This window comes from Dipodomys ordii, unplaced genomic scaffold, assembly GCF_000151885.1.
Source record: "Dipodomys ordii isolate 6190 unplaced genomic scaffold, Dord_2.0 Scaffold64, whole genome shotgun sequence".
Taxonomy (NCBI): domain Eukaryota; kingdom Metazoa; phylum Chordata; class Mammalia; order Rodentia; family Heteromyidae; genus Dipodomys; species Dipodomys ordii.
Window position 1 is genome coordinate 6,465,554 of NW_012267280.1, and position 12,790 is coordinate 6,478,343.

A 12,790-nucleotide genomic window follows, 5' to 3' on the forward strand; every position below is an offset into this window, starting at 1 on the left:
CCCCGCCTCCCAAGGGGAGGAGCAGCCACAGCCGAGACTCACACAGACTTCTAAAGGAAGTCATTCCCTAGGTTTTACATCCCCAGAGAGGGGATCTTCTTGACAGCTGAGGGTGGGGACAAGGCCCCCCCCCAGAGTCCTCCAATGCCAGGGAAACAGGTGTGATTTGGAAGGCAAGCAATCACTGAACCCCAGTGATCAGGGGGAGCAATGGCTGTGAGGCTTCCTTGGACAGCCTTGCTGCTGCTCCTGGGGCTTCTAGCTCTTGTCTACCTGCAAATGAGGCTCACCACAACATGTACACATTCCAAAATAGACCTCTGGAGAACCTTCCATCAAATCCCACCCAGGATTCAGAGCAGATGAGCTACTATGAAATGCAAATGGAAAGGCACAGGCCATAACCAGCTCAGACGATCCTGGAGAAGCGGTGGGCAGTGGGGTGGGACAGCACAGACACTGTCTGCATGGTGAGCATGGTGAGCACAGTGAGCATTGTGATCACCATGAGACACCTCAGGGAAGGGCCTGGTCCTCAGGACTGGTGCTGACTGCACCTTCACAAATGATGCTAGAGCTAACAGGACCCTTGACCAAACCCCCACATCAGAGCCTCACTCAAATGGGACCAGAAACATTAACATGCAAAATATGAAACCACAGGTGTTTAGAAGAACAACATAAGGTCAAACACCTGGGTGTTTCACACCTGGAAAACAGAGCCTTATGGGGAAGCTGAGAAGTCAGACTTCTTCAAGTTAAAGCTTCTGCTTTGCAAAGCACTACATGTCACATGATGGAACACACACTAAAAACAGCGACAAAACCTCCAAAGGGACAGCCACAGCATGAGGAGTCCAGGGTGGTTGGGCACCGGGAAGGCTAGCCACGGTCCTTATACCCTTGAAGTGAGCAGGTGTCTAGGGCAAAAGCAGAGCCTCCAGGCTGGTTAGGGGCCGCACGGTGGCTCTTCATGCTGTGGGAACCCTAAGTGGCAGCCACAGTGGGAGCACTGGGATATTCCTCCTGAGCCAAAGCGCAGCCTCCCAAGGAGTGGGGCAGCCAAGCCCCAGCCTCCAATCCAAAGACACAAAGTCTGTCTTCACACCACACTCTGTGGTCACAGCAAAAGCAGAAACACCTCACGCCCCTTGAGCAGCAAGTGACTCCCAGCTGGGCTGTGTGGACACCAAGGGCGGAACTCACTGGGGCAGAAGGGAAAGGGGAGGCCACATAGGCCAGACGAGAGGCTGGGGTGGAGGAAGGGGGAAGGACCCCTTGGAATGGAAGTCCTGCAGTGTTGACAGTGTGACCAGAAATGACCAAATCCAAGAGAGAGAACAGACTGGGGCAGGCTCCCTGGGGCCTAGTCCTGCCCACCATGACCACCCATGATGCCATAACCATCCAAAACAAAATGTCAAGAAGGACTAATTTCCGAGTACCCTCTCATACCTTCAAAGGCAAAGGCAGCTGGCTTACTTGTTCAGCTACAAACCCCAGATCCCAAGCAGGCAGCTCCCAAACATTCCCTTCTCTGAGTTTGTTGATGTAGACGTGTTGTCTGCTTCTAGCCCAGTGGTCATCTAACTCCATGACACTGGGAAAACACCCCAAGCTGGCCCACCAGAGGGAAAGCGACCTTAGCAGCACAAACACGATGCTACTTAGAAACGAGAGTAATGCACCAACACACAATAACACACAGCCCTGTGCTGCCCTGGGGGTGTTTGTGATCGCGCCATCCCACCATACACAGAGCAAATGTGTGGTGGTGGGGTAGGGAGCTGTGGCTGGCCCAAGACACACCCTGAGGATGACCAGCTGTCCAGCTGTCATGCTAGGCTAAGAGGAGACGTCTTTCCCTGGGACGGCCATGCTCTCTGATTTGATCCCAATCACTCCATCAGGGAAGCAGCCAGGACACAGGACAGAGCTGCAGGACAAGGGTGTAGGGAATGGTCTGCACAGGGCAAGGGGTATATGGAGAAAGAGGTGGCTGGAGATAAAGCTGGAGGATGGAATCTGAGTTCACAGTCTGGTCAGGACTGAAGTAATGGATTTACTTACCTTACACTGGAACAAGCTTTGGAACTCTTATTCTCTCTGCGCGTGCGCGCGCGTGCGCGCACGCACGCACGCACGCACGCACGCACACACACACACAGTCACTTGTGCACATACAGGCATTTCTGCGCACACAGGTACTTCTGAATGGTCAGATAGGCCCAAATGTGACCCACTAAATAATCAAAACACACACAAAACCTTCAGCGATATGTTATACTCATAGGCCACTTCCAAGTTCCTTTGAAAGCTGCAGTTAAGCCAGGCGCATGCATGGTGCATTACCCTCAGCTTCCGGCTCTGCTTCCGAACCAGCTTGCCGTGCTGGATGAAGTGTACAGGACACTGGTTCATAGCATTATCTGCCTTGTGACGAAGCCAGTCTTCATAACCCTGAAAAGAGACACCCCTAAGTTAGCTGCACAAACATGTACTCCACATGGTCTGCTGGACACACCAAGACGTTTTCCCACCATACTTTGACTTGCTTTATGTTCATGAGATTAGAAATATGATCCAAGTCTTTATAACTACACATTTGTGACATGACCCATGACATCTCCTCAAGATAAATTCCTAAAAGGAAGTGTCTGAGTCAAAAGTTGGGCAGGACTCTTAGCCCTCGGCTGTGACACTAAGTCCCACAGTGATCTGATGGTTCCTCAGTCACAGGTGATGGTGTCTGCCCACCACGCTCACCCCTATGTGTGCCGCACACCTCCACAAGCCAACGGAACAGGACTGGGATAGCCATTAGAATAGGCCTGGGAAAGACAGGTATTGTTTTCAAACCTGTATTTCCAGATTACTGTCAGATGAGACACAAAATGAGTTCACAGTAACTGGAATACTCTGCACAATTGTGTTCTAAAAAAAAACAAGTTCAGGTCTTCTCATGGTGAGGTCTGAACTCCCAGTGGGAGAACACAACACACCTCCACACACACACACTACTCCCCCAAAGGGAACATGGGCCATCCACACCTGTTACAATGTGGCAATGTCTCCATACTACCTCTTGACTGAGGGCTACACTCACTCCATGTCTATGCAACAGTATTTCAGGCAAAGCCAAGTGCTAGTACACCTGTAATGTAGCTACTTCAAAGCTGAGATTACTAGGGTTGTAGTTTGAGGCCAGCCTGACAGAAAAGAAAAAAGTTTGAGAGAACTGTCTCAACAAAGACCAGGACAGGCATTTGCCTGTCATCTTGGCTACTGGAAACCTAAATATAGGTGTATTGAACCCAGGAAACAAGAATCTCAAAATAGCACTCAAAAATAACCAGCAGAAATTAAGGCTAGAGGTATGGTTCAGCAGTAGTAAAATGCCTGCTTAGCAAGCATGAGGTCCTGAGTTCAAAACCCCAGTACTGCAGAAAGGAAAGGGAGGGGCTCTGCTAAGTAAGGCAAGAGTGGTGTGCACCTGTTATCCTAAGTCACTCAGGGAGCTGGACCAGGAGGGTCATGGCTCCAGTTACCCCAGGTGGAAAAGTCTGTGACTTCATTTCTATGGAGGAAAGCTTATAAGAAGTGAGAACCTAGCCTAGAAGTGACCAGAGAAAGTCAGGGGTGGAAGTGTGGCTCAGCAATAAAATACCAGTCCACCAAGCATAAGGCCCTAGGACTGAGTTAGAAGCTGCCATTCTATAAATTGCCCAGATGACTCAAGTGAAAAATGACCTGAAATTCCAATTTGCAGGATAAGTGGTTTGCAGTAGGCAAGCGCCTCCTACCAAGAATGCATGACAATTCCACAAGTGATTTGTCCAGAGGAAGACAAAGCACAACTTAACACGGATGAAGGATCTGAAGATGCTCCTAACACAGAACACTGTTCATTCCAACACAGGACTTCACTCTTTCCTAACATGGGATATTCCACTTTTCCAACACAAACATCGCTTGTTCCTAAGATGAACTACAACCTGATAAACCTACAGAAGGTGGTGCTACGTTATCAGCAGGAGCAGGCTTTGGGAAGGGACAGTGCAGGCCTCAGGACTCTGCAGTGTCTGATTTGTGGCAGTCTCTGGTTGGCTCAGGAGGCAGAGACCTATTTTCTTCTCAAATTCAGAAGGTACCAAACTAGTAACTAGCTCTTTGATTTTAATTCAAACAGTAATCCAAAGCAATTGAAAAATAAACCTCTACAATTTAACTTTTCTATGAGCTAGCTGAAACAAACCAGACTGTAGCTCTGAATGGAAGGCTTCCTTGACATGTGCCAAGGCTGGCACTGCCTTTCTCTAGTTCATGAACTTCTTACCTGCTTGATGGCGGTGACAGTGATGACAAAGAAGAGAGGGAGCCCACTGGTCACTGGACTTGTGGGGGTGTCGATGATCAACTGCAGTGAGGAGAGAGCAAAACACCCATCAGTGACATTGCCAGTGACCTTGATAGCCTACTGCCGGGTACCACAGCCACCTCTTGCTGCTTGTGCCTAATTCAATCACTCTGCTGACTCCCCATTGTCTTGCTGCAGCCAGGGAAGCCCCTTAAGATGTGTGCTGGAGAACCAGGTTTCACATGTGGCAAAGACCCAAGTCTGATGTGCTGATACATTTAACTCATGACATGCACCACTCAGATGCCTGTGTATACACAGTGCTCTTATCTCATGTGTACTTTCACTGAGATAAGCCTCAGAGAATGGACTGGGTGAACTGTAGACAAGAGGCCTTGAGTCCCTGATCTTTTTATTAGCAATCCGTATGGCAATCAGTTGAGAATCAAAGTCACTTAATTAGATTTACATTTGATGAGATGGAAAACTAGGACTGCCTTACCTGTACGAGAAAGATGATGAGAAAATAAAAGTTGGCTATTCTCCTGAATTGTTCAAATAAGTTCTTGGGAATGAAGTTCCAAAATGTGTACTGTGTAAAAGAAAAGCAACAGTAAGTCACTTGCAGCAGATTCTACTTTCGGGTAGTGTTCTTCTAGAGTATAATGAGCAATGGTGGATTTCAGAGGAAATTTCAGTTTTAGGCACCAATTCTTCATTCAAAATTGATTTCTGACATTTTATCTGTGTTAACTCCCCAAAACTTATTTAAGAAGGTGTATTCCAAAACTACATATGCAAATTACCTGATTTTCGAGGACTCAAGATAAAATAAATACAAAGTAGCTCTTCTCTTAAAAGAAATCTCTTAACAGATATGATCTGTATTGGATATCTCTTATTCTTCATATATTTCTGAAATGGAATAGCTTAGACCCCTCTCCAGGAAGCCATCCTTAGTCTCCTCATCCAGGGCACAACCTGCCACTCATTAATTAACTGAAACACCTCCCCAGATGTCTAGAATGCATTCACTCGGTAACAAAGGCGCATCAAGAGAAAGAGTAACATTAACATTCCATCTTTTACCCACTGGAATGTTTCAGGTGACAGTCATCTGGGGTCTAGGATTCCTTCTATGTGATCTTAGGCTCTAAAAGAGAAGGGGTGGCGATGTGGGAACTGCCAGCCTCAAATAATGAGAAACAGATCTAAAACCCTTCTCTCTGCGTGTGCCTGGTTTACAAGTTTCCATATGAAGATGTTATAACCATATGCATGAGATGAAATATCACCTTCTACGTTCTTCTAGATGCAGATCAAGTTTATTCACCTGCCAAACTCAAACAAAATACAGAAATGAACCTCCCACAAAGGAACATGTATCTGAGAATGAAATGGATTGTAAGTAGAGGCCAGAAAACAAGGGAAGGCTGTTTTGTTTTTTTTGGGTTTTTTTGTTTTTTGTCAGTTGTGGGGCTTGAACTCTGGGCCGGGGTGCTGTCCCTGAGCTCTTCAGCTCAACGCTAGCACTCTACCACTTGAGTCACAGCGCCACTTCCAGGCTGGGGTTTTTATCAGTGCAGAGAAATAGATCTACGCAGGTGTGGAAGGACCTGCAAAGGTGCTTTGAGTCTATGGGAGCGCTGCAGAGCTGTGGCAGGTATAAGGACACCTAGTTTTGAGGTCCTAGTGGTAGCTCAACTGTCTACTGCAAGGTAAACTTGTTTTGTGCCAGAGCCACAATCTGGCTGATGGGCTCTGTGAAAGTGCACCTGGGGTAGAGGACACGCTGAGGCAGAGCCAAGCAAGCTCCCACCTGCACGGCCCACAGCACCACAGCACAGAACAGCCATGTGTAAAGCAGATTCCCACGCCCTTCCCAGCTGTGTGTTACTGCTCTAGGACCCCTGAACCCCAAATTCTAACACCTATCAAGGAACCAGGACCACTGTGGAATTAAAAGCCACTAAACTGTCCATCGGTTCTGAGCGAGCCCTGAAGGTAAGAGTAAATCGTACACAGTTACCAGTGCTAACCTGTAATGCTGTAGAAGAAATCATCTAACCTTTTGTAAGTACACAGAAAATGGTCAAGGTAGGCCGAAATAAAACAACACCAGCATTTTACTGGAAAACTGACCATGGCTGAATGGTCATAGTTGAAGTATCTGTCTAGGTAGGTGGGCCACCATGCAATGTCTACACTGACCTGCATTTGGGTAACAAGTCCTTCCTACTGCTACTCTGATATCATCAGTGAACTATTTAATCCTGGAAAAACTCTGGTATCAAAGTCATGGCTATTTCAATGGTAAGGAAGCAAGGGTAAGAAGTAGGGAGACCACAGATATTCTTTCTGCACAGATGTTTCACGAGACAAGTCAAAAGACTTTCCTCTAGGTCTACAAGGCCATTTTCTTCCCTGAGCTACAAGTGCTATGCCAGCACTGAGCAGGTGCCTACAGCCACCTGTTCCTTGGTAAGCCAATCTCTGGTTTCGTGTTACTGGTCTGGAGTGTGGCTTGTGGAGGCCCCAGCTTTTCTACCCGTGATCCCACAGTCACATGGAATGAGGCCTGGGGGGAACTGGAAGCTGTACTCTGCCAGCAAGATAAGCACCAGGAAGCCTGGGGTATCATCTGTCTGAAGCGGATCCAATCCCACAGGTGTGCACCTGACTGTCTAGAAGATCCAGGAGACTGGATTCTGGCCACTCAAAAGCCAGGGCATGAGCAGTGCAGAGAAGACAGGGCCACTTGAGGGTGCCCACCCTGTGTGGATCAGAGGCATCTCTCTCACTGTTATGGAGAAGTGGATGTATAGGCAGGAGGCAGGGCGAATGCTGGACTGCTGGTGCAAGACACGGATTCCCCCCAAAAGGAAACACACCCCAGCCAGTCACTGAGCACCAAGGCCTGCATTTGTGCCTCACGGCAGTGCTCCAAGTGAGAAGAATGGTCCTCACATAACGGGCCTTCCACACCATGGGTCTAGCTGGAGTAAACTCACCCAGTCAGGTGTTAGGGCACTTGAAAACTGATTAGTTACAGAAAACTTCCTTTCAACAAAAGACATATATACTCCACATCTGATGTAAAGTTGTGCCTCACATATTAAAGAATATTCACATAACTTGAGCTGTTATTTAAGCAAAAACATTCACATCTTGCCCTGATCTCCAGCTCAGCACTAGCTGAGCTCCAGCGCCACCCCCCCCCACCTCCCTACTCCTACCCCCACCCCCGCCCTGAGGTCTGCCAGACCTTCCCGGATCTGATCAGCAGCACACTTGCCCCCTGTGCCTCCTGGGAACACTTCATGCCAGCTCTCCTCTCTGAAGGGTAAGGGGTCCTCATTGCTCAGGCATGCTGAGAGCCCACTAGAGGCTGAGCTCAGAGCTGTTCAAGGGCTCTGCCGATGCCCAGGCCTGGCCTCGGGGCCACTCATGGAAAAGCATGTTGACTTAGTTCTACTGGTTCCTGGTGTGAAGAGCTCTCTAGGAGAGATGGTTTTTTGCACTTCCTGGACAAACATCTAGCAGGTCTCCTTTACCAGAAGCTTACAGGGCCTTCCAGTTCAGGATCCCCAGGGAGCCAGAAAGACAAGGCCTCTCAGGGTCAGTACAAACCACTCCCTTCAGGAGAATTTGATAAGCCCAGAAAAATGATAGATGGGCCTCAAATGACTGAGAAAGTAGGTGGGGGGGGTGGCATTGGGGGAGAGGAGGCCAAGGTGTGGTGTGCAAAGGACTGGCTAGCAAGGCGCTTGTAAGAAGCAAATCCCTCTGCAGTTTCCCACCTTGGTCAGTCAGGAAATGTTGCAGCGTCCCCAAAAGTCTATACAGAACTTTCTATACCAATGAAGGGCTGTCACTGGAGCTGACATGGCTGGGAAGGAAAAGGCTCTGGGGCATGGACGAGGGCCAGGCATGTACCCAGCACAGCCCCGTGTACCCTGTACACATGGAACAGCCCTGTCCCAGCCTTTGATATGAGCTGATTTTAAGAAATACATCAGGTTTCTGGACGTTTTCTGACCCCTTCCTTATGGGTTAGTGAGACACATTCAAGCACAGAAAGTGTGAGTTACTTCAAAGTATCTCAGATTATAAACAGGTTGGAGAAGGTATGTGTTTGAATGTAAATTTCCTTTTCAGTTTATTTCTTCTTCACTTACTAAGCTTCTGTAATCACAGAGTACATTCCTTTGGTTGGGATTTTGTTTGGGGCATACTTTTCTAGATTACACATTGTGTTTCTACACTAAAGCTACTATCTGGTTGGAGGCCTGGCTCAGGTGGTAGAGCACCAGCCAATGAGCAGGCGAGTCAGATACTTAGTTTGAGTCCTTGTCTTGGACAAAAATGATGAAAGCTACTGTAAGTTTTTAAACATCTGTTACAATCTAAACAGCCATAAAATGGGATTTGAAATGACGATAACCTTTTTTGACACATAAAGGACGCTGGAAGTTCACAGAAAGCATTTAGCAAGTCCACCACAGGTCTATATCCAAGAAACTGTGTGAGCTAAGTGGGACTACAGCAGGTGTGAATTAAGAAGACCCCACCTGGGAGCCACATGTGACCAAACTGCACCTGCTCCCTGGGTCTACACACAGGAAACCATGGGTGTACAAAGTAGGTCTACACACAGGAAACCAAGGGTGTGCAAAGTAGGTCTACACACAGGAAACTATGTGTGTACTGCATCGTTCTAACATGTGGGTCTACACATAGGAAACTACTTGTGAATTATGCAGCCTCCCCCTGGGGACTTCACCTTCTCACACACACACATACACACACACACACACACACACCTACATACACACACACACACACACACACACACACACACCCTTAGATGATTGGGTTGTGTGCCTTGGAGGAGGTGTCATCTAAAAATACTCTTCACCCTCTCACTTGCACCCAGCACTGTCAGATCCATTTCCCAGGCTGGTTTCTACATGTGAAGCACGTCTGTACTTCCATCCCACTGAAGAAAAGGTGTAGGTGTGACACCATCAGACACCTCCTCAGCATTCGGGGCACTCCAGGAAGAATTCCTCTCTTCTCTATGTTTGGGGGGAGGGCTGGGAGTGCTGGCATCTCTCTCTTCATTTGCTCTCTCATGGTGGCCGCTCTTACCTCTACCTTATTTTGGCCCAGGGCAGTCAGTACATAGGGATGGCCAGACAGTTCTGTGGTGTGCTGAAAAGATGCAAGAGTGGTGTAAAGTGAATGGGCCTCAGAAGGTGAGGCCCTGCCAAGTGGACAGAAAAGGGGAGGTACTTCAGAGTGGACAGAGAAGTGGGGGGCCCACCGAGTGGATAGAGAAGGGAGGCCTGCTGAGCGGACAGAGAAAGGGGGTACTGTTGAGTGGACAGAGAAGGGGGGTACTGCTGAGTGGAAAGAGAAGGGGGGATACTGTCGAGTGGACAGAGAAGGGAGGTACTGCCGAGTGGAGAGAGAAGGGGGGTACTGCCGAGTGTACAGAGAAGGGGAAACCCTGCTGAGTGGACAGAGAAGGGGGCATACTGTCGAGTGGACAGAGAAGGGGAAGTACTGCTGAATGGACAGAGAAGGGGGCCCTGCCGAGTGCACAGAAAAGGGGGGTACTGCTGTGCTCTCTGGGGTCCTCATGGAGTGGAGTAGCATTTTAATGGCACCAGGAACGCTGTGGCTGCTCAGAACATGCCACATCCTGTGGCAAGAAGGACCATGCAAAACAGAGGACAAGACTACCTTGGAGGAGACAATTCTGTTGTCGGGGTATCTCTGTGGAATGTAGGCCTCAGCTCCTGGAGGGGGTTCCTTGTGTCCCACATAGATGGTCCGACTGTCCACCCAGTTCTCTTCTCCTGCACACTGTGGAGGGAAGAGCAGTCAGCATGAGCCTCGGAGCCTGCAGCACAAGTCCTCTCCTCGCCCCTACCCCGGTACCTGGCATTAAAACAAAGACCCCGCCTGCATATGTGGAGAGCCTCGGCTGCTCTTGAGTCCTTCCAAAAGCTTGAGTGCTCACTTGCCAAAATGGTTTCTTGGCCATCCCCCAAGTGGACAGCAGATAACAGGAGTGTCCATCTGTGCCCAGGGAGAGGCCCCGGGTCTTACAAAAGCTGGCTGTTCGACACAGTCGAGTGGGTATGTTTGAAATACATGCAACAGCAAAGCCTGGGGGCTTCTGGAAGAGACAAGACGATTTGGAAGGAGGTGTCAAATGACATGCGAAAGAGAAACTTGAAACAGTAAAGAATGACCTGTGCACATCAGCGTTGAGTAAGCAGACTTTCCTGGAATGAGAATGAGAGGCAGAGCTCAGCCTTGGGGAGGCAAGGAGCCCCTTAGGCTCACAGAGGGCCTTTCCACACCCACCAACGGGCCATAGCCATAAGCACTGAAGTCGCACGGGTAAACACCAACCCCCTCTCAGAGCCTCCTGTGTTGTCTGGGCCACGTGTGGCTGTACTGCTCTGGACAGGTGGGTGCCTCAATTGGCGGTTCAGGGAGGCATCTGAGGCAGCAGGAACAAAGCCAATGGCAGTACCTGGCCCAGCAGAGCAGAAGCCACTGAGGTTTTGCTTCTCACTGGTGGCCCTCTAATGCCTGGGAGAATTCTCCCCGCCTACAGCCCATGGCCCACAGGAGCAATGGGGTGGGGATAGCAACACTGCCATGTGTCTGCTCATGGCTGTGCAACCCTCCCCCGACTCCTTCTTGGTCCTATTTATACCATTAGCCCCTCTACCCACTTATCTGACTACTTTCTGAAGATAGAAGCCCCTCCTGCTGGGCCCAACCTACATACTGCTGGTACATAAACATCTGAGTTCCCCAGTGAGTGGATGTATACCTGTCCACCTGCACCTCCTATGTTAGGGCCGACTTCTACAGAACTGTCTGTACTAACAGAAAAACCGGATCAACCCACCCCTGAGAACTGCAGCCAGGTTCTCAGCAAAGACAAGGGATGTCACCTCCAGCACCACTGAGACGTCTCAGGTCCTGAGGACAGTCGCACGCATGACTGCGCCTCCCCTAGCCCTGAGCTCCATGCCACAGAAACCAGGTGCACTTTTCCTTTGCAAGACCTCAGCTTGGCTCCTCAGAGGGAGTTCTTCTACCACATCTGATGCCCATAGCATTGCCCACTCAGGCCAAAGGCCACTGGTGCCTCAGCTCAGGGCACAGGCTTCCCTGACAACTTGCAGGGAGGCCAAGAAGTGTGACATGACCCCAAACTTCCTTGGCGAGGCTCACAAGCAAATGTACAGCAGGCCAGGAGAAGCCTGAACCCCTCCCTAGAATGCAGCCAGACACTCCTCATCCTCATGGGAGGACATCACCGTGAAGAGACAGTCTATGAAGAAAAATACAGGCCTGCCTTCTTAACACAGACTGACCCTCCCAGCAACCTTTAATTCTTAGTTTGCCAGGCAACGGCTGAACTTCAGGATAGCCATGAGCCTGGCTGCTACTGCACCAGCTTTGAAAGGAGCCTGGTTGGGGGGAGCAGGCCCCGCAGGGCACTGTTAGCCAGGGGCAGTTTATTAACACTGTGTCCTTAACACTGTCAAATAGATGCTCTTATTAAACAACTCAAGCATGACAACTTCATGCCACTTTAAATAAGAAATGTAGGATTTACTTCTGTGAGACAGATTAGGAAATAACCTGCCCACCAGCATGAAGCAGGATTTGTCTCGACCTTAAAACAAAAACTCACTTGAGAATGAACTAGATGCATGTTAGATGCAAGGTGAATCCTGCACAAGAAAGCCATGTTCAGTGGCCCACCAAAGGGTGAAGAGAGGACCTGGAGGATGCCCGTGGCTCCTCGCTGTCAGCAGGGTGACAGCCCGAGGACAGCATCAATGCTGGACATGTGAGAAGTTACAGTGCCCAATCAACTGTGCTCACCAGCATGCATGTGAACAGGATACAGACAAGGCGTATCCATCACCTGTCTGCTGAAGAGGGCCAGTCCCTTGCACACAGTGATTATTCCTATGCACAGTCTGCTTGCACAGTGATTATTCCTATGCACAGTCTGCTGGCACACAGTGATTATTCCTATGCACAGTCTGCTGGCACAGGAGGCGATTATTCCCATGCACAGTCTGCTGGCACACACAGTGATTATTCTGATGCACAATCTGCTGGCACACACGGTGATTATTCTGATTCACAATCTGCTGGCACACACAGTGATTATTCTGATGCACAGTCTGCTTGCACACATAGTGATTATTCCTATGCACAGTCTGCTTGCACACATGGTGACTATTCCTATGCACAGTCTGCTGGCACACATGGTGACTATTCCTATGCACAATCTGCTGGCACACATGGTGATTATTCCTATGTACAATCCGCTTGCACACACAGTGATTATTCCTATGCACAGTCTGCTGGCACACATGGTGATTA

General features: G+C 49.2%; 1 protein-coding gene across 1 annotated transcript in view; it reads right to left on the reverse strand.

Annotated features, from left to right (window-relative positions):
- Atp11a (ATPase, class VI, type 11A) overlaps window positions 1-12,790 on the reverse strand; it is an 86,485-nt gene that overhangs the window by 44,878 nt on the left and 28,817 nt on the right. Inside the window, exons 2-5 of the mRNA XM_013022718.1 lie at window positions 10,106-10,229; window positions 4,860-4,949; window positions 4,337-4,417; window positions 2,353-2,460 (exon numbers count right to left, since the gene is read on the reverse strand). Of these exons, the coding sequence (XP_012878172.1) occupies window positions 2,353-2,460; window positions 4,337-4,417; window positions 4,860-4,949; window positions 10,106-10,229 (403 nt within the window). The remainder of the gene's footprint in view (window positions 1-2,352; window positions 2,461-4,336; window positions 4,418-4,859; window positions 4,950-10,105; window positions 10,230-12,790) is intronic.